A 23,513-nucleotide genomic window follows, 5' to 3' on the forward strand; every position below is an offset into this window, starting at 1 on the left:
CACGTTCTTGTCTCAGCTGCTGGAAATGGCCCACCTTGATTATCACTACAAAAGGTTTTGTTTGTTTGTTTGTTTTCCCCTCTCTCTCTCTCCTTCTAGTAATAGCTCACCTTTCCTGATCACTCTCATTACAGTGTGTATGGTAACACCCATTGTTTCATATTCTCTGTGTATATAAAATCCCCCTACTGTATTTTCCACTGCATGCATCCGATGAAGTGAGCTGTAGCTCACGAAAGCTTATGCTCAAATAAATTTGTTAGTCTCTAAGGTGCCACAAGTATTCCTTTTCTTTTTACTGTAATGAGATAATTTTACTTTGGCATTGATTTTAATAAACTGTTACCTGACCTGGTTTTTGTTATTTTTTTTTTTTAATCCAGTTCTGGATCACACATGTCTTTTCTCTCTGGCATTTACCCCAAGACTTTTTTTTTTTTTCAATAATTTGAAATTCCACATGCTCAAATGTTAAGGCAGGTGGCTGCAAGGTATGTGGGAGGAAAGAGAGAGGGAAAAAAACTTTTGGGCAGATGTCAGGAAGTAATTTTTGTTTTGTCCAAGGCACATAACTAGGCAGAGCTGTTGACATAAAGACCCTGGGGAGGAGAGTCATTTAGAAACAAAGCTATGCTATCCTAATGTACAGGGAGTACCAGAAATGACTCAACTTAATGGAAGTGTCTCCACAGAATGCCAAGTTACTGACAACCATGGCTTTCTGGAGAACACACAGAATCAGGAACCCAGACTCAGAATCAAGGACAGTCTCTGATCAGAAGAAAATAAGGTTCAGAAAACTATAGACAATAAGGATGGTCTTGTGGTTAAAGCATAGGCTGCGGGGGGATCAGGATTTCTGGGTTCAAGTCTCTACCATGGATTCACTATATGAGTAGCTAAAACACACAATCTCTGTGCCTCAATTTCCCAAACTGTAAAAATGGGATAATAATTCTTCCCTATATCACGTGGTTGCTGCGAGGCTTAATTTACTAATGTTTGCCAGGTGCTCATATACTATGGTGATAAGTGCCATAGGAAAGCTGATAAAAGTAAGTGGTTTTGAAAAAAGAAATGAAGAGGTTTTACTGTAGTGTAGTTTATATCTGAATTTAGACTGAAAGGGAAGGACAGCATTGTTTTCTAATAATTGTGTTCCGTGGTTCTGGGGATTTACAGTGCCTATAACGTACAGTCTTTTACCTCTAGCTTGTTGCTCCCTATTGGCAATAATTAGCACCGTTTTTGGCAGTGTCAGCAGCAGAGAGGCCAAGAATTGAATGGACATGGAAAACGAACCACCCGCTCTTCTTTAGGGGTGGTTCCTCCAGCTCAGAGTTGAGGAGCAGCGTGGGGAAGCTTACGCTGCCAAATCCTGTGCTGTACCTGATCTGGGCAAAATTCAGGACTTCAGTCTCTGAGGTTTTCATGAACACTAAATTCATAGCAGCCCTCTTTTAACTTTCCAAAACATTCCCATGATGGAGAGCTTTCAGCTGAAAAAAGACTTGATGGGAAGTTCAGGTGTCTCCGATGGCCTCCCGATGGCTGCATAAAATGACTCCCTTTTCTAATGACCGGAGAATGGAATTTTATTCCTGTTTGAGAAAGGAAGTCTGTTTGGACTATGTGTGCTGTGGACTTGCTTATATCTTTGAGGTACTGTAAACTGAACAAACTGTTCCTTTCATAATTCAAAGACATTCTTTAAAGCAGTGTTGATAACAAGAGTTTGAAAGGTTTTCACTTCACACACCATTCCAGGTCACTGTTTACAGCCAATGAACCCTACCCCCATTTCCAGCATTGAAGTTGCATTTAGATTCCAGCTTCCCAAGCTATCTCAGGTGACATTCACTGATGCACAGAACTCTTTCTATATACTCCATGATCTTGTACCATTCCTATCTCCTTTGTTTCTGAACCTAGGGTCCTTTGAGTCATTTAAGCGCTACTTAAGCCTTTATGTCAGGGGTTCTCAACCTTTTTCTTTCTGAGCTTTCCTTCGCCCCCCCCTCCATGCTATAATAACTCCACAGCCCACCTGTGCCATGACGACTGGTTTTCTGCATATAAAAGCCAGGGCTGGCATTAGGGGGTAGCAAGCAAGACAGTTGCCTGGTGCCCCATGTCACAGCACCCCCATGAAGCCACATTGCTCAGGCTTCAGCCTTAGGTGGCGGGGCCCAGGGCCCGGGCTTCAGCCCCATGCGGTGGGGCTTTGGCTTTCTGCCCTGGGCCCCAGTAAGTCTAATGCTGGCCCTGCTTGGAGGACCACCTGAAACCTGCCCATGCCGCCCCGCCCCCAGGAAGCCCTGGCCCTCTGGTTGAGAACTGCTTTATTGGGTGGTTTAAATGGTATGTATGGCTTTGTGCAGGTCCTCTTCACCAAGTTGAATTTCACCTATAAGCCTTGTCTGTACTTAAAAAGTATTCCCTGTGACAATCCCCTGGCAGCTGGACCACTTCATCAATTAAACCTGCTTAACTGACACTGGTAAAAAGGCCAGAGGTCACCTGAAGCCTTGCCTCTATGGTTCCCACCAGAACTGGTGCTAACACTAGTGGGAATTTTTTGGAAGATTTTCTGGTTCAGACATGTCCTTCAACACCTGGATACCTGCGGTCATTCCCAAGCGTACCTTTGGTGTTTAGCATTCCCAGCAAAATTGCAACAAACCGTCTTCCTTTAGCATTCTGACGTATCATTTCTGTATGCGCATGTGCGTGTTGTAGTATATGTAATATTAATCTGGTACAGTGTCTGATAGGTACCAAGAAGCAAAATGAAACCTCAATATTAAATAAAAATTGTTGTCCCTATTTTTTTAGTTGTAATTGTTATTAACTTTTTAGCTATTCTAACAGCAGCAGCATGTTACAAATCACAGCACATGAAAGCATTCCAAGTATGTCATGACCATTCAGATCAAACCAAAGTACTTGGAAACCCATCAGAGCACAGGATCCCATGGACTTTATAGTCCACTTCACTCAGTGATGATTTGATTGTGAAGGTCACTAGTATTTCTTCAACAAACAATAGAAGACATTTGTGTGGTGACCTTTTGTGAATCTCATCAGAGAGGCAGCTAGTGTTTCAGTATCATGAATGAATACATACAATTAAAAAGCGGACTAAGATATTTTCTTAACTAATCATAAAGGTCTCTGGTTCATTACAAATTGGCAGCCAGTGCAGGAAATTGCCAACTGCCTTCCTTTTAGCTTGTCATCACCTCCTTTAAATGTATTTAATTTGATAGCAATTATGAGGCAACTACCGCAGTAAATCAGTATTCCTGTTTTCACTGCACTCTTTGTCAGAAGATAAATGAAATTAGAGTTCTGGCACATTTCTGAAGAGAAGGGGCCTGCTTTCTCTGATGCATGCAGTAGCAGCAATAAATCTGTGATGAAGAGGTTCTGAGAGATGATGGTTCACTTATCCCTATTGCCCTCCAGTGGGATGTACAATAAACTTTATTTTGAATAGTCTTCCATATAAAATGGCTCCAAAGGGCCTTACAGTTAATTTAATTGGGCCTTTAACCAGAGAGAGGCAAAAAGATTATTTTGGATTAAATTTAGAAATAGATCAAGTCAATGAGGTGATGAAACAAAGAAAGCCTTTTCCAGATGGTAGGACATGCAAAGAAGGTGGCTCTCACATCAATGCAGATGAAATTGTGTGGATTAAAGAAATGAGGCTGGCATAAGTTAAACTAAGGTGGGGGGTTGCTGGTGAGTATTTGCTTCAGGTTGGGCGGCTGTCTGTAACTGTTACTGTTACTTTTCTTTCTGTGGCACATGCAATAAAGCAATGTTGCTGTCTGTAAGCAAGGACTGGCCTGTCTGTGGCACATACAATAAAGCTCCCACCGACATAGCGCTGTCCACATTGGCGCTTCTGTCGGCGTAACCTTGTCTGTAGGCAAAGGAAATATGGGAAGAGAATGAGGTTAGAGTCAAGGATGATACCGGAGTAGTGGCAAGTGGGTCATTAGAGTTGTACAGGAAGATGGATAAAATAGAATTGTGCCTGGGAATGCTCTGCTTGCCTCAAGAAGAAGTTTTCTTTTGCAGACATGTAGGTAAAAACCAGAAACTCTGCATAGAGCTGAAGGAATCTGAAATGAAGCCACAAGATGATTTTGTTAGGACAGGTAGGAAGGGTGGGTCGGGAGGTATTAATCAAGGTGTTAAAAGCTATGTGCAGTTGAGTAACATCAGTGTACAAGTGGCTCTTAATGTTAAAGGAAGAGATAAGATAAAGGAAACAAGGAGAGTGCCATCAGCAGCAGTTAATAAACTATATGGCAGAGAACAATTTCCATGCTAGTGTTTGCACCAAACTCAGGTTTCTGTCTGTCCTAGCAGAAGATATGTTAAAGTTGATTGTAGGCTCTTCTAATCAAGTTACTCGTTGAGAATGAAACTCCAGCAAATATAGAAAGACAGCTGGCTACTGGGATTGGCTCTGTCTACGGTAGCACTTTTGTCAATACAACTTATGTTGCTCAGGGGTGTGAAAAAACACCCCTCTGAGCGACACAAGTTACACCGTCAGAAGCACCCATGTGGACAGCACTATGTTGGTGGGAGATACTTTCCTGCTGACACGGCTACTGCCACTCATTGGTTTAAGTGGTTTAAGTATGTTGACGGGAGAGCTCCCTCCCATCGGCACAGAGCAGCTACACGAGCGCTCCTACAGTGACACAACAGCATCAGTGCAGCTGTGCCGCTGTAAGCTTACCAGCGTAGACATGGCCGGTTTGCGCTGGATATTCTGCTGTAGCTGTTTAGTGGAAGAAGATATCGCAAATTTTAATCCCTATGTGCGTCAGATTTCGTCTAAATCACTATGGAAAAGTTAAACTAGATGAAAATGTTGTTGTTTTTGACACCTTCTGTTTTAATTGGTGGCACAGCATATTTTAAGGGGCTTTATTGTATGTGCCACAGAAAGAAAAGTAACTTTTGTGCTGTTACTGCTTCCCAATTTAAATTGAAGATACCCATTCCAGGGCATCTAAATAAACTGCCAAGCCTAATCAGAACGCACATTACCCTCTGAAAAAAATAATTAAAAAAATCAGTTGTTTGCCACTTTTCTTAAAAAAAAAAAAAAAAAATATATCAGTTTGCCACTTTTGATTAACTTCAGTTACAAGGGCTTCAAAAGGTCTGATACAGATTCTGGAACTGGTCTTCAGAAGTCTATCGCGATGGCCCGTAAATACTAACCAAATGTTTCTGCAAGGGAAAATGAAAGAAATGCACCCCAGGGAGGTCGCTTTCATTTGTTACGATAACAAGACATTATAGCTCTAGATCAATGAGATGAGAATTCACAAATATCTAGATATGAGACACTCTAGAATGCTGAGCCAGAGCTATGAAAAAGTTGGCTTTCTCAAAAGGATCATCTGCAGGTATTTTTATTATAAGACTATTTAAGTAACCACTGACATTCAGCTCAGTTTCGTAAGCTCCTTGGAGAGCTGAAACTGGCTTTTACCTATCTGTAATGCACCAGACAGATGTAAGGCACTGTCAACTTAATAAATATAATATTACGCTTGTGGCTTTTTGACACTGGTGAAGTGCAAGGCACTTGTCTTTTGGCTATATAGTTGGGGATTAAGCGTGATGATCCAGATTCCAGAAATGGGAGTGCTTCTACTTTGGAAGTAGGCTGCTCACATACAGAAGTTTAAATGAAAAAGCGATTATCAATCATTACCACACAGTTAACACAGATATCTCCTCAGACTGCAGGGAAAGAGTGGTGATCTCAGATAGTAATATATGGAAAATGCTTCCTTTTTAAGGGCGAGTACTGTATCTGTTCTTCAGGGCAAAACAATCACAATGCAATTGTCTCACATGGTCGTGGAGTCACATCCTCATAATGTGAGGATGCAGCATCATCACACTGTGACTTAATGGCAGAAAGCCTAACCTAAAATATGAGACTTTCTCATGGGACAGTGCAATGAAATCATGACACTCCTGTGAATATTGGCCTCTATAGTAACTTTAGTTTTATATGGCAGCGTTTTTACAGCCTTTTCAGGTGCAGACCGCTAGTGGAAGTGTGACATTCCCAGCTTGTGGCAAACAGAGGCTAGGGACACCATTCTTGCCCATCCTGGCTAATAGCCATTGATGGACCTATCCTCCATGAATTTATCTAGTTCTTTTTTTAACCTGTTATAGTCTTGGCCTTCTCAACATCCTCTGGCAAGGAGTTCCACAGGAGTGACACTCCACTCTCAAGTTGAACTACCATTGGCTCTTTTCTTTTCAATTGCTCGCAATATGCTTGATGACCTACAGAATGTCATTTAAAAGACAAAGTCCCTGAAAAGTTTACAATCTAAACCCCCTCGGTGCAAAACCCTGGGGTAGGAAACGTAGCAGTTCCAGCTGCATGACTGCTGGTGCCATGTAGCCTGCAGCACAGGGTAAAAAACAAACAAAAAAAAGCTGTAGTGTCTAAGGGGGCTGCTTCTGTTTCCAATTAGCCCAATGCGATTTGGGGGTCGGGGCAGAAAGTCTTGCAGAGATTGGGGGAGAGAAGTGGGGATGAGGGATCTGCAGGATTCCTGCCCTCTGTGCAGACGTGCCCTCCAATGCTCTCTAGCTAGAAGGCTGAAACCAGGGAGAAGAGATGGTCCAGTGGTTCCTTTTTAGCCGCCAACCTGACTTCTCTTCAAGCAGCTGCTCATGCCAAGTTTTCCTTCTTTGCTCCCTTTGGAGCTCACAGATAGTCAAGAGGCACCAAGAGATCCTGCCCTTGCCTTCTTCATAGATCCTTCCAGTAAGCAGTGCTGGGGAAGCTACCAGCATTCTTGCCAATAGTCCTGGTTAGGTGAGAACAGACCCAATTGGAGCCCATCACAGAGAAGTTTTGTACTCACTATCCTGAGATTGTGAGGAAGACGGCTGTTCTGCAGTCCCCTTCTCTATTTCCTGCTGGTTGCTGCTCCCAGCTCCAACCCTCTGCAGCTGCCTCTAGAACTGTGCTCAGCTCAACAGGTGGCAGATCTGGGTGCCAGACACATGTAGTGAAGTGGGGGAAGAGGCCACTAACAGCCAGGAGAGGAGCCTGCACTCTGTGTCAGAGTCTCCAGGGCAGATGGGCTGAGCTGTGGAAGGAAGCCATCTGGGGAGATGAGTTAAGCCACAAGGGATGGAGGGGAGACCAGGGGACTATAGGAGGAGAAAGGGGCTAACACTTTTTTCAGGGAATTACACTAAACATCAGCCAGAAATTTGGGACAGCTGGGGGGTTGATATGCATGCTGGTGAGTTTTCAGTGATTTTTCTATCCATGCTTCACTCACTTCCTAAGAAGAAAACACCCTTGTAATTCACCCCCAAGCCAGAAGAACTGTCTATTGGCTGGGGACCTAGCAGACCCCAGAGTTCTTGATTATTAGGAGAATTGTCCCTGGCCACATTTTTCCTAGTGGGAGGGATCTATGAGTAACAGTGAAGGGAAACTGGTGGGGAGAGGAATCTGGGGAGAGAACTTGGAGAGAGAGAGAGAGAGAGAGAGAGAGAGAGAGGTTAAGAAGTGGTGGCATCACAGAGGGGCACGGAAAGGGAAGAATAAGAGTCACAAATTGACAGCAAAATCATTAAAAATGAGAAAAGGGAGGGAATGAGGAAGAGGTGGGATGCAGCAATTGCTCTAGGTACATATGTGGCCCAGGTGCAGATCCACCACAAAGGGGGGCTCCAGCCCCTAAAAGATGGAATATCTCTGATTTAAACCAATAGTAGGCAAAAAGACCAGGGCTTAGTCATCATTAGCCTCTGGCCCTTCGCATCAGCAATGCTCGACTGTCTCCAGAGGTATAAATTTCCCCCCACTGGTATATTCCAAGCCACTTCCACATGAGCCCTTGATGCCAGGGGCAACAGATCAGAGGCAAGAGGGGTTATGGCCAGGACAGGCTTGTGTCCCAGATATTCTGTGTCCCCGAGGTCTGGTTTAACAGAACAGGGGGAGAGGCAAACTGCCTGCTCTGTATCCCTGTGTCGGCACCGGCACTGACATAGGCCTGAATAGGGCCCCAAGTGGCTAGAAGGTAGATTCATCACATGGAAGTGCAGTGGTGCTTTTCCATACAGTTGAAAAGCAGCAGCTTCTAGAACCAACTCTGTGGCTTTCACAGTGAAAAAGGAACATTCTAGGTAGATAGCCAGCCTTTGTAGTGCACCCAGCCTTGGCACGTTTCATTCCCAAGGCAGCAGGGCAGATGCACTCAAAAAGCAAGCTGCTGGGTTCCATGTAGAATAAAGCAAAACTGCAGTGTGAACGAAGCAACTTGTCAACTGGGAGAAAACATAATTCTACATGTTAGAGAGAGGACAGTCTTCTAAAATCTAGTCCATGCCTATGCCCCTTCCAGAGTAGGATTGTGCCATGTGGTGCATGAAAAGTCCCATTTGTTTCTCCCACGGCAGCCTTATAAAACAAGCTTTCTCTCTCTCCCCCTATATATAAGAGGTCCAAAGTATTATTAAATGTCACCTAAAAGTTTTGGGCCCAGTCCCCTGAGTCTAGTTGAGCTGTGCTTGGTGCAGGAACTGGGGGGTGAGGAATGGTGAGTCAAGACACTTTTCCATTTGGACCTCAGTATATCTTAGTGCAGTTTGGGGTCTGCTTTAAATTATACTGGCTGAAACAGTTCCCTGGAGACTTCTCTGCCTCTGGTGCATGTTTTACTCTGTTTCCACCCACTCCCACTTGCTCCTTATGCCCAAAATTGGGAGCAGGTGGCACAGAGCTAGTTCTGCCAGCTTCACACTACCTAGGGATTCCATTACATCAGAGGAATATGCAACTGCCCTCCTAGACCAGCTTTGCCTCCCCTTGGCATGGTCAGAGTAGCACAAAGTGTACAGAGTCAGGGTCCATGATTTGGCTGTAGATCTCTTCCATCATTAATTTCAATGATGCTACCACTGATGAATAAGCGTTTTAAAAACCCAGAAATACCCTTTCCTGAGTCAGAAACCAGACAATTCAGAACTGTAGAGAAGATCTTTAAGTAAATGTATTTTTTGTGAATTGCTTTTGTTTGTTTTGATTGGTAGCAACAGGTATGTTGTGTAAACTGGCTAGCTAGGATGCAGTTATTTTACAGTAATCGTCTTGTATTGTTTTGTGTCTTTTGGGAGAGTGGTTCTCAACCTTTCCTGACTACTGTACCCCTTTCAGGAGTCTGAAGCCTGAGCCCCACCACCCGGGGCTGAAGCATGTAACTTAGGGTATCTGGGCCCCAGGCAATTGCCCTACTTGCCACCCATTAACGCTGGCCCTGCACTTGCGACCCCCACATAAACCCATCCTGCAAGCCCCCCCCCAGGGTCATGACCTCTGTGTACCCCCAGGAGTATGCATACTTCTGTATGAGAACCAATTTTAGGATATGTCTACACTGCAATCAGAGATGTGACTACAGCACCTTTAGATATACCCGAGCTAGCTTTGATCATTCGCAGCAAAGTTGCTGTACAAGCTAGCCACTCAAGTACACATCCAGCTGGTGGGTTTCTACAGCTCATGGTGCCTCATCTTCACTGCTATTGTGTTTACACTAGCTAAATCAAAGCTAGCTGGGGTGTGTGTGTATGTGTATGCATACTGCTGTCACACCATAAATTGCAGGGTGGACATACCCTTAGGTAGTTTTTTTGGGGGGAGGAGTGGTGGGAATTTAGTCAGCATATAACAATGGCAAAACAAGTCATTGTAGTAAAAGTTGTCAAAGAAATAGGATAAATACGTTCTGCTTTGAAAAATCACATCTTGGGGTTTAGTTCAATAAATTTTTCAGCTTCTTTCTGGTAGTTATGCTGCAGAATTTATGAGATGGTATTATGGTCCCTTGACAATATTTCCCAAATACACAGCAATTTAATAAACAATATGATACAAATTACATGTGAATGAAAATACAAACTGTGGCCCCAAAATGCTTTACAATGTCAAATACTCTGTACATCCCGAATAATAGTGTTGCCTGGCCCTTCTGTAGTGCTTTACAAACATTAACTAATTAATCCTCACAACAACCCTGGGATGGCAGTGTGTAACCTCAAGACTCAGTCTCCTGACTAACTGTTCAAACCAAGTTTTATTAGAAGAAAAACTTATTAAAAAGTTTTAATTGTTTACGGCAAAGAATTACAAATTAGGATTTGAAACTCGTTTGGCTCTCAAACAATGTAGCCTCGTTGGCAGTATAATTGCTTCAGTTCTGGACTTGGTATTAATCTTTTCCTGAATGTTTCTCAGCAGGTTGAGGAGCTGGAGTGAGCTAACAACTTTTGAGTGGAGCAGCACTAGTAGAGTGGTGGGGAAAGAGGGTGTACTTTGCAAGAGCATGACAAAATGTCCATTATATTTAAAATATTACCAAGAGCTTCCCAAATCAGTACCACTCTCTCTTGTCAGACAGAACAAAACTGGAATGATTTGCTTACTGAACAAACTTTAACTGATCCATCCTTCCCATTTCCAACCCTACCCAAATCTTGTAACTCTCTCAGATTTTAAGTTGATGGGGAGGCACAGACTCCACTCAGTGCACGTACACACAACTGCTGTCATTTCAGAGAGTTGTTAACCTGACAGAGAGCAGTCCAGTTCTCATCACACACACTTTAGTGGCTTCAGCTTCTTCTAATGCATTAGCTGGAAAATACCATCACACTGACCTAGCTGTGACTCCTCACTGTGGAAGTACAGTGGGATCTATTCTCCCATTGTGGAGGAATAATCCACATAAACACTCTGCCCATCAAAAGGAGAACAGAACCTTTTAGCCTGAACATGCCAAGACCCTTTTTAACTCTTGGAGAACTTCTCTTCAGTACATTGCACTGAGGATGAAGAATACTTGTTCTCAATTCTTTATTCTTACCTGTTCCCCTAACAGATGCCCTCATCCCCTTTCACCCAACCTCTCTCAGCTATCAAAACCTCTCTAAAATCATCCCTGTCTTGGCCTCCACATCCAGCTCCTTCATTCCAATGTGACTTACTTCAGCTCTTCCATGAGCTCCTACTTCAAGCCTCTGCCAGGTTCCCAGCCTGACAAAATGATAATGGGTATATGGGTGACATTGGGAACACTGACCAAGGATCAGGGAGAGAGTCACTCCAGGTAAGAAGTTCTTCGAACCCCATCCCCCCCCCCCCCCGGGCAAAACTTAAAATCCTGGGCTAACCAAATAAGACCCCTCTAGTTAGACCTTCCTGCTCCCGTCCCAAGTGGCCATTTCCTAGGTACTGTCCACCTTTTAATAATCAACTTCATACATTTTCATATATTGCATGATATCCTCAGTTTTACATATTTTGATTTACATAAGTGCCTATCACAATCTATAGACACATGAATAATAATATATCAGACAAGAACACCATAAACTCCCCAAAGAACGGTCGCTAAACAACAACAACAAAAAATACAACAGCTGTCTTCCTCACTCCACAAAACACTTCTTCCAAAAAGGCCCAAGTAAATAAATGTGGGCTGAAGAGGAACATAATTGGGTTTCTTTGGGTTGGAGAGATGTGAGTCCCAGTGTCAAGGACGCTGCATGGAAAATGCCTTTAGTTACGCATCACAAGTTGCTGTAAATCTAGTGGACTCTTTCATCTGAAGGGCAGAAACAACCATATAAATGTTAAGTAAGGGCCTGATCCAAAGCCCACTGAAGTCAATGGGAGTCTCTTCATTGACTTCTACAGACTTTGAATCAAGCTCTAAATGTATAAGTTTTCCGAGTACTAATACAAATGATCCCTCATGGCATGTAATTACTTTGTAAGTGAAGAGAGTATTTGTGTTTATTGGTGTCATTTGTAACAGTGGAACCAACTTTTTGGTAACATGGTGGGTAGCTTAATAAGAAGCAGAGGATTAATTGGTATGCTAAATGGTTAACTTATAGAACGACTTGCGAACTGTGAGGATTGCTCTGGAAAGGCTTCTTATGTTTTGTTTTCAAAACATTAGCAATGTGGATAGAATATTTTGACAGTTTTTTAATACCGTGTAAAAACAATTGTATAATGTAATCATTTAGTGTTTGTTTTATTGTGTGTACCTTCTACTCAGAGGGTTGGCATTATTGTTCCTAACAGTGATGGATACAAGCAGATCATGCCCTATGACCTCTACCATCCCCTTCCTCGGTATGTAAAACAATCAACCAGACGCTAGGATTAGCAAATAAGTTTACTGCTTTTCTCCTGCATTGCTGCTTTTCTGTAGAACTAAGACAATTGATGCTGCCTGCCCCTTGTTCTGAACTCTCCTATGGAATAATCATGAGTTGCTCAAGCGCTAAACTTGTTGCTATAAAGACTATTGAAGCAGAGCTAAAATTACATCAAAGTAAGTTGAAGCAGTAATTCAGTCTGATTGTCTACTGGATATCTGTCTCTCTTTGTCATCTCCACCTCCCTCCCCCCACCGCCCTTCCATGAATGGTACCTAAACCAGTGGCTTTGTGGCTAACTAACTGTTCAACTTTTTCCCCTCAAAAGTATCTAGCATGTGCCATAGTGTATTGTATTGCTATGAAAGTAGAACTCCAGATTCTGTAGTTCCATTTTGTGTATTAAATTCTCTTTTAAACAAGTCACAAGCTTATTAATTGTGAGGGGTTCTATTTTTTAAAATGAATAGTGTTCAAAGGCCCAATTCTGCAAACATTTCCACATGAGTAACTTTTCTTTACATATGTTTGCACCCAACCTGCCTTCCATGGGTAAATGTACTCACATGTATTTGCAGGATCAAGCTGGGATGTAAATCTACAGCGCTATAGCTTGCCACGCACTTATTGGCTGAGTGGACCCTGCTACCATCTACTAAAAGTAAGCGCACTATGGAATTTTTAGTGTGCCGTAGCAAGTTCCACACAGCAGTTAGTGTGCAGCAAGCGAGAGCATCATAAATTTACACCTCAGCTTGCGATGAATTAACTCTCCATCAAAATATGGCCAATGCAAGAGAGTTCTGACATATCCTATTAATTACTTTATGGTTAAGAATGTCTTTAAAGCATGAGGGGGTGCTTGAAAATCTCATGTAATTAGCCATGTTTCTGTGTGTCATTAGAAACCTGGAATATAAAAGAACAGGAAATATAGGTCTGTTACATTGGTGATTGTATTAATAATAGAGTAAGAGTAAAAGCGCTAACAAAGGTGGTCTCCCAGTTGAAGCAACCCCATCAATAACCAGGATCTGCACTGTCTTGAGGCAATAGCTTGAAATAGTATTATTTTCTGCCTTGTTTCCTTCTGTTAGTTTATTGTGTCATTGGGCCTTCTAGCACTAAAGGCACCTACTAGCCACTGTGTTTCTCACCTCGCTGAGAAAGTGATCCCACCCCAACCACAGTGAGTCCTAACACAGGTACCACAGAACTCTGCTGTAGTGTGTGAAAAAAGGCAGCGCATTCAGATTTGAAATATGGTATAGGACCACACAACAGACCTCCCAGTTGAAATTAGGAGGACATGGAGGACAGCAGCTCTTGCCTGCATTTGTGGCTGCCGCTTACATTGTCACCATTGATGTATGATTTGTATAGTTTATATTTATATGCCAAATGCCTGTCTTGCTCACCTCCTACTAACGTTAGATACATATTTTGGGTGGGTTAGGGATTTTTTTTCCCACGGCTGCATGTTTACATATATGTACACAGAGTTAATATATTGGTCATTTATCTCGCTATATTTTATGCTCTTATATAATACATATCCATTTTCTGTCCCTCATTTCTGGAAACCTCTTTTCTCTTTCCTATAAAACAAAAACCCACCAATCTCAAAAATTTACAAAAGATTTAAAAAGGGTTGTAAAGGACAGTCATTAATAAGATCTGAGTGTCTTGTGGTAAAAAAGTATTTTGTCTTCATTATGAACAAAATTCTTGAACATTGACAGAAAGAGAGAAAGAGACAGAATTTTATAGATCACAGGATGAACCAGCATCACTCAACAGTGGAAGGACTGTATTTGAGCAAAAAGCATCCTGAACCTGGCGGCTAGACAGAGGTTTTCTAACAGTTAAAGAAAATCCAGAATAAAGGATTGACATGCCCTGAAGTATTTGCCTTTCTGCAACACAAAAAGAAAGAAAATATCAGTCCATCGGACATGATCAAAGACTTGAGGCAGTGCTTCTCAGCTTTTCCGGGCTTTGGTCTCAACCTGTAACAATCCCTTTAGATCCACTACTTCAACCCCACCACCATTCTACACATGGGTGGTATCATTTCCCTCACCCCAAATCCACATATGGATTGGAACCCTCTGTGCATGGATCATGGTCAGACCCCTCCTTGGCATCACCACGCCCACTCCAGATGTGACAGGTCTAGAATCCATTTGGGGAAGGAATGGGCTGAGGTTAAAGGGACCAGAGGGAGGATTTAGGAAGACTTGAGGCAGGACCAGGATCAGGGGGATGCAGAGGGAAGACAATTTGGGGCTGTAAGCTCTATAGGCTATATTGTCTTTTCTGTGTAGCCTAATCACTGCATGGCTGGTTACCACCAAGTGGAGTAGGTAGCAAGGCTGGAAGAAAGGTTGGGAGCACGTTGAGATGAGGTCTGGAAGGGAATCCGTGTAGGAACTTCCCTCTGCCATGCTTTTTATCATGGAGAGAGGATGACATGGTCTATTGCATGTAATACACTCTTGTGGTACCAGAGTCCTCATTGGGCACCACTTTCTTCCCAAATTCCTGGTAGTTGATACATCCTCCCTAAGTCTCTGGTGACTGTGACCTCTGCTTTGAGAGCCTTGATCCCAGAAACTCTTTCAACAATTTTATATTGGAATAGTACCTGAGGGCCAAATTCTTGGCCAGCTGTTTGTGCTGCTTTGTAGTGCTGAGGTAAAACAAAGCAGCTGGAAAGTTGCCGTAAAAGGGCAGACTTGGATTCCCATGGAAAGTCCCAAGATATCAGACTCTAATCATCACACTTTTATGTATGGAAAAATTATTGTAGGTAATTATTAGAGGCTTTCTAACTGTTTATTAATTCCAATTTTAGGCCTGTATAGGTGGGCTCAGCATAACTATGGAACTCTGGCTCTACAAGGGGAGCATTACTGGAAAGACTTCCTAGCAAAATATTTTAAAACTAAGTTCTAAGAATACCTTTTCTTTAACTTCTGCAGCAGTTGCAGAATAGAGGGTGTGGTGGAAAAGTTTTATTGGCGCTCCTTTGAGATAAACTACATAACGCATCGATGCCTTTGCCACTGGTAAACAATGTGGCCATTTCACACTGTTGTCAATAAAACCTTTATACAATACAATCAGCCATTATCTAGTGTGGGTGCAGATATACATACATTAGAGCTAGTCAGAAAAAGGTAAGTGTAGTTGGTGAAACATTTGAAAAGAACTGAAAATTTTTCATTCTGTCTGAATTTTTCCATGAATTTTTTCATTTGTTTTTAATTAAAATGTTGATTTTGTTTTGATTGGGGAGCACCACTCTTGCTTTTTTATTGCTTATTTTTTTATCTCCTGGAATAAAGACTGGAGAGGGGGGAGATTTTAGTTTTTCCTAAAAATGAAATTTTTGTTTTTGTTTGTCAAAAAGCAGACTTTGTTTTGTTTCGTTTTTTGCAAAAACTTTCATTTTAATTGAAAAAGCATTTTCTCCAGGAAAAATGTTTCACTGAAAACTGTTGACTAGCTCTAATATATATTCACTGTGTGGGCAGATATACAGGAATCACCAGTCGGGATCAGACCCAGGGCCCATCTAGTCTTTGATCCTATGTGTGACAATGGCTAATACAGCTGCTTCAAGAGAAGCAATGTCACTCTCTCTGTGTGTGTGTGTGTGTGTGTATTCTATATACACACACAAATTGTTTATGCATATATACAGTATATATATTTTTCTGAAATCTATGTGTATATGTATATATGTAGACATTCTCATAAAGCAGCCAGAGCACACACATTTCACTGTTTTTTCTCAACAAAATGTCACTTGTTATATATCAAATTAAAAAGTTGTTCTTGTTACCTCAATAGCAGTCAGATAAAAGCAACAGTGTTTCCCAAACTAACCTGTCTTTCTCTAATAGTCACTAACCATATCAGTGTAACGCTAGCTATAGCTTTATTCCCCATTCGCGCACACTTCATCACACAGTCATTTTATTCTCATGAGAAAATTGCTTCCATCTCTGTTTTCCCCTCACCCACTGTACATATGATGGCTGTAGCAGCTAAGGATGGCATTGCTCCTTCCTCTTGCAAAGCAAATAAGGACATCAACTTCATAGCACACTGAGGTCTGGTCTATAGCAGAAAATTAAGTGGGTTCAATTACATCAGTCAGGGGTATAAAAGAATCCACACCCCTGAGCAGAGGCGTTAAGCTGACCTAAGGCCCCATTTAGACAGCACTAGGTCAACAGAAAAATTCTTCTCTGCCCTGGCTAACGCCTCTCAGGGAGGTGGATTACCTACGCTGAGGAGAGAATCCCTCCCATCAGTGTAGGTAGTATGTACATTACAGCAGTGCAGCTATGCTGCTGTAACGTTGTAAGTGTAGACAAGCCCTGAGCTTTCAGCATCTTGGAACTTGGGTCTCCCAATATGTGGCACATAGTGCCAAGATATAATAGTCTCCCTAATTAACATAAATTAAATTCTCTGTGGCAATAACCTGGACTACCGGGTGGGTGGGGGAGAAGGGAGCATCTTGTAAATTAAATACTAATGGCAAGAAAACTTTTAAAGGAGCCAGATATAAGAGTGTGTGGTTGTTGGGGCCATACATATAAATGAACAAGTCTTGCTCATAATAATAATCTTATCAAAAAAAGACCAAAAGGAAAGGTCAAGCATTTGGGGTGTTTTTACCCCTTCATTGATGCCTTTTTTTTTTTTTTTTGCAGATGGGAGAGTACTCCATGGACAGCGTGCTCCTCCTCGTGTGGAGGGGGCATTCAGAGCCGCACAGTCTCTTGTGTGGAGGAAGACATTCAGGGGCACATCAGCCCTGTGGAGGAGTGGAAGTGCATGTACACGCCAAAGATGCCCATTGTCCAGCCCTGTAACATATTTGACTGCCCAAAATGGCTGGCCCAGGAGTGGTCTCCGGTACACAGTTCTTTGTTGGATTTTGTTGTTGTTTGTATTTAAGCCAGGCATTGGGAACAAATCTTCTGTTTTGTTAATGTGTGTGAGAATTTAGTAGAATAAGAATGGCCACTAAGCTTATTTACCTTGTGGAATTTTCCGATCTTCCTGCTTCAAGCAGTGGTATTTATCCCACTGCAGAGTGAATACTCAGGATTTATAACATTAGCTGAGGAGAATGATGGAAGAGCAAATCGGATCGGTCATGTTAAATAACGATCAGATATAAATGATGAAATAGAAACATATATGCACAGGCAGAGAGACACAAGCTGTTAATGGACACGTTCTAATACACATTTATCTTGTACTCTTTGTCCACAAGTCAAATATCCTGGACTGCTGCTCTGCAGTCTGAAATATAAGCAGCCATGCAAGCATAGTCATGAAAGTCTTTGCTCTATAATCACTGCTTAGTACCATAGTCACCACCTGCTTGCCTAACCCTGACTCACCTCTTTTTCTTTAAGACTTGTGCTGAAGTCACAAGACTGGAGGAAAAAGAGGTCTGGGTCCTATTCCAACAGGTCTGAGCTTCGTCAAGTCACTTATCCTCTTTATGCCTGAGTTTCCTCACCGATAAAACTGACTTTAAAAACTTACCTACCTTACCAAAATGTGAGGTGTGGTAGATTATTATCTGCAAAGTGCTTGGTGATTTTCAGATTAAAGAGTGTAGATATGTGCAAAGCATTATTATTACTCTTTGCTTCTCTCCTGTTTGGTTGGTGCCTGCAGCTTCAGAAACCCACTATCCTGGGGGAAATGACATGCCATATAAAAGAATTCAGCTTGAGAAAATGCATGGAGTTTAAAGCCCAAATTGTTTCCCACTCTATACAGTGCCATGTTCCAAAATATTTAGTTGTTACACTCGTTAACCCATAAGTTCCAGTGCCTGGTCCAAGCAGAGCAGACGTGGCCACAGCTGAAACTGACAAGGTGTTAGTGAATACATCCAGTATGGGACTGATGGCCAGAGGCCAAGTGACCAATGCTGAGAGAGTTAGTAGAGTGACACTGAGAGAGAAATCCAGCCGCTGAATCTCTAAACCAAACAATTGTGCAGAACAGAAAGGAAAAAAACAGCGATTGTTTGTCAACTTTGTCCCTAACCAGTATCAAACAAGTAATTTATGGGCCAGTATGGGCTGTTTCTGATCCAAGTTTTTCCCTCTGATGCTGTTACATTATTGCTGTATACTCCATTTTTCCCACAGGGTGGTTTAAAAAAAAAATGCTACTTTGTACTTTTTCTTTTCTTCTTTCAGTGCACTGTAACGTGTGGCCAGGGGCTGAGATACCGTGTGGTGCTCTGCATTGATCACAGAGGGATGCATACAGGAGGCTGCAGCCCTAAAACAAAGCCTCATATAAAAGAAGAATGCATTGTTCCCACTCCTTGCTACAAACCCAAAGGTAAAAAGGCAGATGAATCTTTACAGCTCTGCCACATTAAGGAGCTGTTTATGCTTGTTGGCTGCAAGTTCCCAAGTCTGTCTGAATGCAGTAATTCATGACTTTCTATCAAGAGACTCTGCCATTGCTGTACCAGTTTGGATGTAAGTGGTGGTGTTTGAAATGCTGGCAACCTGTAGATCTTTCAAAACAAAACAGATCTTATTACTGTCAGTTGGTGATCCACCAACCTAGATAAAAATCCAAATTCAACCCTGATGTAAGTGGGTGCAACTTCACTGACTATATCAGGGCTAAAGTTGGTCCATAGTGCTTTATTAAAGGGAAACAAACATGTTTAAAGTGACTGGTTTAAACTTACCCATAGGTTTAAACAGCATTCAGACAAATCAGCAGCTTTAACTAAGCTAGAAGCAAGCGCTCTATGTCCCATATAGAAGCACCTATTACTAGCCAGGCTACAAGATTGTACAGACTTGAAAATCACAACAGTTTTATGTGTAGAGAGCCCCTTGCTGCAGCAGAATTGAATAGTCCCTGTCTTGAGCCTTAGACAGCAAGTGATATTGGGAGGAATTCCCCACTTTGGTTTAGGGGAGGAGGAAATGTTGCTGAGGCATATTGATTTCTATAAGGCAGCTATTTGAAGCTGCTCATGGGGTTGGAATGTAAGAGTAAATCCTGGGGTAAATGGAGTAATGGGCAGGGGGCAGGTGCAGCAAAGGTCCTTGATAAATTATCACATGGTTCTATAATTATATATAGATGGATATAACCACCTGGATATAACTTTCTCATGCGTGTAATGTGTGTAGGTCAGTTTATTTTTAATGGAAAGTTTCCTGGCTAAAATACGATAAATATGACTTTCATTTCTCTGAGTTGGAGGCTCCAGACCCAACATGATCCACTCAGAAATAAAACTAATATAATTTTGTAAATCACTACGGATAATACACATTAAGGGCACTTGAATGGTTGAAATCGAATAAAAGTGGCCTATAACTTTTTAGTGACCACAAATGGAAAGAAGAAAGTTGGAATTTTTATTTCCATACTCAATGGCCAATGATAAGTGAGAGCACCAATGCCAAGATGCCAACCCTTGAAACCTCTGCTGGTGGGGCTCCCATGGAACCCCATCCACATGGCAAAGCTATTCTTCTGATCCAGTATTCTGTTCTGTCCTGTTCTTTGTAGGTTCTTATGCCACCCTCATCAACATAATATCTGAGTGCCTTCCAGGAGCACATTAAGTGATGTGACCAACATCTGTGACATATAGTTCATTCTTTCTCTTATCTCCCCAGAGGGGAGAATTGTGCATGCAGTGTAGCATTTTGGTTTGGCAGAGTTTTGTTCTGGGTGTGGGGAGGGCTTGGTGTGATTTTAAAAATACACTCTGCTGTCCTTTTCAGGTCAAATGCCTCCTCTTTCACAGTTGCCCTTTCAAGTGCCGGGTGGTACAGTTTCCTGCCTCATGCACTTGCAGGGCTGAAACTTGCTAGAAATCTATCCAAAAAGAGGTGATTTGCTTAATAAATGTAAAATTATAAATTACAGTTGAACGAGTCAATACCTGTGGCAAAGTATGCATCTGCCAGTCAACGCTTCAACAAAGCCTGCCATTGCATTCTGAAAATGACAGGTTTCAGAGTAACAGCCGTGTTAGTCTGTATTCGCAAAAAGAAAAGGAGTACTTGTGGCACCTTAGAGACTAACCAATTTATTGGAGCATAAGCTTTCGTGAGCTACAGCTACATTGCATCCGATGAAGTGAGCTGTAGCTCACGAAAGCTCATGCTCAAATAAATTGGTTAGTCTCTAAGGTGCCACAAGTCCTCCTTTTCTTTATGCTGAAAATGGATTACCACAGGGCAGAAAATCAGTGATTATGGCTGGTCAAGACTATAAGAAAAAAATATAGAGCAAGTCTTTATCTTAATATACGTCTGCTAAATAAAAATGAAGGGTATGCAGTTGCTGTAACTTATCCCACTCTTAGCTCATTAAAGCTCTTAGGTGTGTCATAATGTACTGGACAATCCTAGGGAAAATTTAAGATATCCCTAAGTTAAATAGTGATTTGTGTTTTTTAATGCTAGGAAGGATGTTCATATATCAGAGGGGTAGCCGTGTTAGTCTGTATCCACAAAAACAACGAGGAGTCTGGTGGCACCTAAAGACTAACAGATTTATTTGGGCATAAGCTTTCGTGGGTAAAAAACCCACTTCTTCAGTGGCTCTGCATGCTATGCATCTGAAAAGTGGGGTTTTTTTACCTATGAAAGCTTATGCCCAAATAAATCTGTTAGTCTTTAAGGTACCACCGGACTCCTTGTTGGTTTTGTGTTCATATAGTTGTCCTCCTGCACAACACAAGGCATAGAGTTTAAGAGTTTGTATTAGGCTAAAAACATGAATCTATTGTAAAAGCAGGGGGCTTTTGTTTTATCTCCAAAGTCTTGGTTTCTTCACTAAATTACTTTAGAAATTGGTTTTGTTTCATTATTTGTAACAAGTTATTTAATAAAAGTGAACATCTCTAATACAGAAGTGTTTTTTTTTTTACAGTTCAGTTTATTGGAACTGATTTTACCTACTTCTCCCCACCAACATATAACAAGGAAAGGTTAAAATAAAAGTCACTTTGCAGTCAGCTGTGTAGAAGAGCACAAACTGCTTTTTACAAGACTTTGCATTCAAAAAGGAAAGCAAAAGAGTAAGATCTGGCTTTCCAAACCTCATAAAAATAAGCTATATGGTATATAAATAAAAATATCTCTTACATATTTTGGATAACAAATGCGGTAAACTAAAAGCTGTGCGGGCACATATTCATCTTTAAATGTCACTAATAAATATATCAGAGTAGAATCCTGGCCTGCTATTTCTGGAAGTGAAGGCATAATAACTGTTACGGCACCCTTTCTTCCCAGCCACTGGTTTACTCCCAAAAATCTTTGTATTGCTCAGCTGAAGCTGCAGTAGCTGTGAAATCAAATGGCAAGTTATGATCCCTGTACATTGCTAATGTTGCTACTGACGGTTTCAGTAGTTTGCATGTTTATGCAAAAATTCCAGTGTATGCACCAAGTTCCTGAAAATTCTCATGTATTTGGGGTGAAATTAATTCTCTGCGGCAGGCCAGCTTGAGGTGTGTCTGCCACTTAAACCCAAAAGGCTTCAATGGAACTCAGATGGTACATAGACCCTGCACTGGTTCTCTGTATAGGGCTGAATGCCACTCTTTGTATTTTCATCTGTTTTTTCCTAATCCTGACACAAATTACTCAGAAGAAATGCAGAGCTGATTTCAGAGAAATTATGCCAAATTTGCTCTCTAAAACCAGAACAGCTCCATTGACTTCAATGCAGATACTCCGAATTCACACTGCTGTGAAAGTAGAATTTGGCTCATAACGTGGACTTTTTTTTTCCCCAAAAGCAACTTATTATATTTAGTGCAGATCTTGGAGAATAAAAAGCATCTGTACTGTTTTCTATCAAAAATGACAGAAAAAATATCCAACCCATTTTTTTAAATCCACATAGCTGATGAACTGATAAGCTTAGAGTCAGAGAACATCACTGAACTATTTCACTCTGGATTCTCTATTTCTTGCAGTATCACTCATCAGATGTGGATTTTCTTCAATGTCATAATCTATCAAAAGTGAATTTAATGTACTTTATGAGGCTGTGTAAAATTTAAGGATACACACAGGGCTATGCAAGGTTAGAGTCAGCAACAATGTTAATATGGAGATTGCTTCACCCCTCCCCCCCCACACACACACACACACTCCGTGGAAAGTCTTTTGGGGTGCCTTCTTCGCAAGGGCTTATGTATTACTTAGGCTCCTAATAAGCCTGAGTTTGAGGGCTTATGTGAGGTTAATTCATGCCTAGGCCTGGACTGGCCCCCTGCACAAAAATGGACTTCCCCCTTTGTTACTTGAGCAGATGAATTTGATACACTGCAATTTCCAATTATTTGTCTCCGTGTGGGAAGTACAATTATTGGCAGTGCAGTTATTGTGCAAATACAGAACTCAAAGCCAAAACAGCCATCATGAATATTGCAGCTCTGCAGTGTAGATGAAAATCTGATTCTCCCCCTGGATGTTAGAAGAGTTTTTGAAAAATACTTTGCTAAAGTGCCCACCTGTGCAGACCACTTGGCTTTCCTCTAAAATGGCATTTAATTTGCCATTCTAGCATTATAAAAACAAACTCTCTTTCTTCACAGAAACTCTATATTTCTTTATAGACTATATATTCTGTACCATAGTGGAGTGTCTCTTCTCTCCCTTGCCCCTTCTGTGCTGCTCAGTATGCACATGTACATCCATACACACGAGAACATTACAGAAATGCAGATATAGTCACTTACGGAAACAAAGCAGTGTGCATGGCTATATGGTTTTTGTTTTCATGTGCCTGTGTATGTTCTCTAGAGAAACTTCCTGTGGAAGCTAAACTGCCATGGTACAAGCAGGCACAAGAGCTGGAAGAAGGAGCAATGGTGTCTGAAGAACCATCGTAAGTCTTAAAACATAATTTGTTGAAAACACGCTATGGTCAGATCAGGATTCAGGGCCTGCATTAAAATAATACTCTACCTTGAATCGTATTTGGTTCTTTCATTAGGAAAGAAGGGCCTTATTCAAATCCTGATGAAATTAATGGGCTTTAGTGGAAGTTGTATCAGGCTCTAGATAAGAGCTGGAGAAACTGAGTACAGGAGTATGGTGTACATTGAAGATTTAGACTGAATTCAAGCAAACTTATAATCATGATGCCGTTTATTTTAGGGCATTTAAAATAATACTGTGTGGAAAGTCTGTCTGTCTATGGTA

General features: G+C 41.6%; 1 protein-coding gene across 1 annotated transcript in view; it reads left to right on the forward strand.

The window, feature by feature from the left end:
- Positions 1-23,513, forward strand: part of ADAMTSL1 (ADAMTS like 1) — a 268,655-nt gene that overhangs the window by 113,739 nt on the left and 131,403 nt on the right. The window contains exons 10-13 of the mRNA XM_084628002.1: positions 12,182-12,232; positions 16,989-17,193; positions 18,504-18,651; positions 23,112-23,196. Of these exons, the coding sequence (XP_084484128.1) occupies positions 12,182-12,232; positions 16,989-17,193; positions 18,504-18,651; positions 23,112-23,196 (489 nt within the window). The remainder of the gene's footprint in view (positions 1-12,181; positions 12,233-16,988; positions 17,194-18,503; positions 18,652-23,111; positions 23,197-23,513) is intronic.

Source organism: Lepidochelys olivacea (genome assembly GCF_965140295.1).
Source record: "Lepidochelys olivacea isolate rLepOli2 genome assembly, chromosome: 5".
Classification (NCBI taxonomy): Eukaryota; Metazoa; Chordata; order Testudines; family Cheloniidae; genus Lepidochelys; species Lepidochelys olivacea.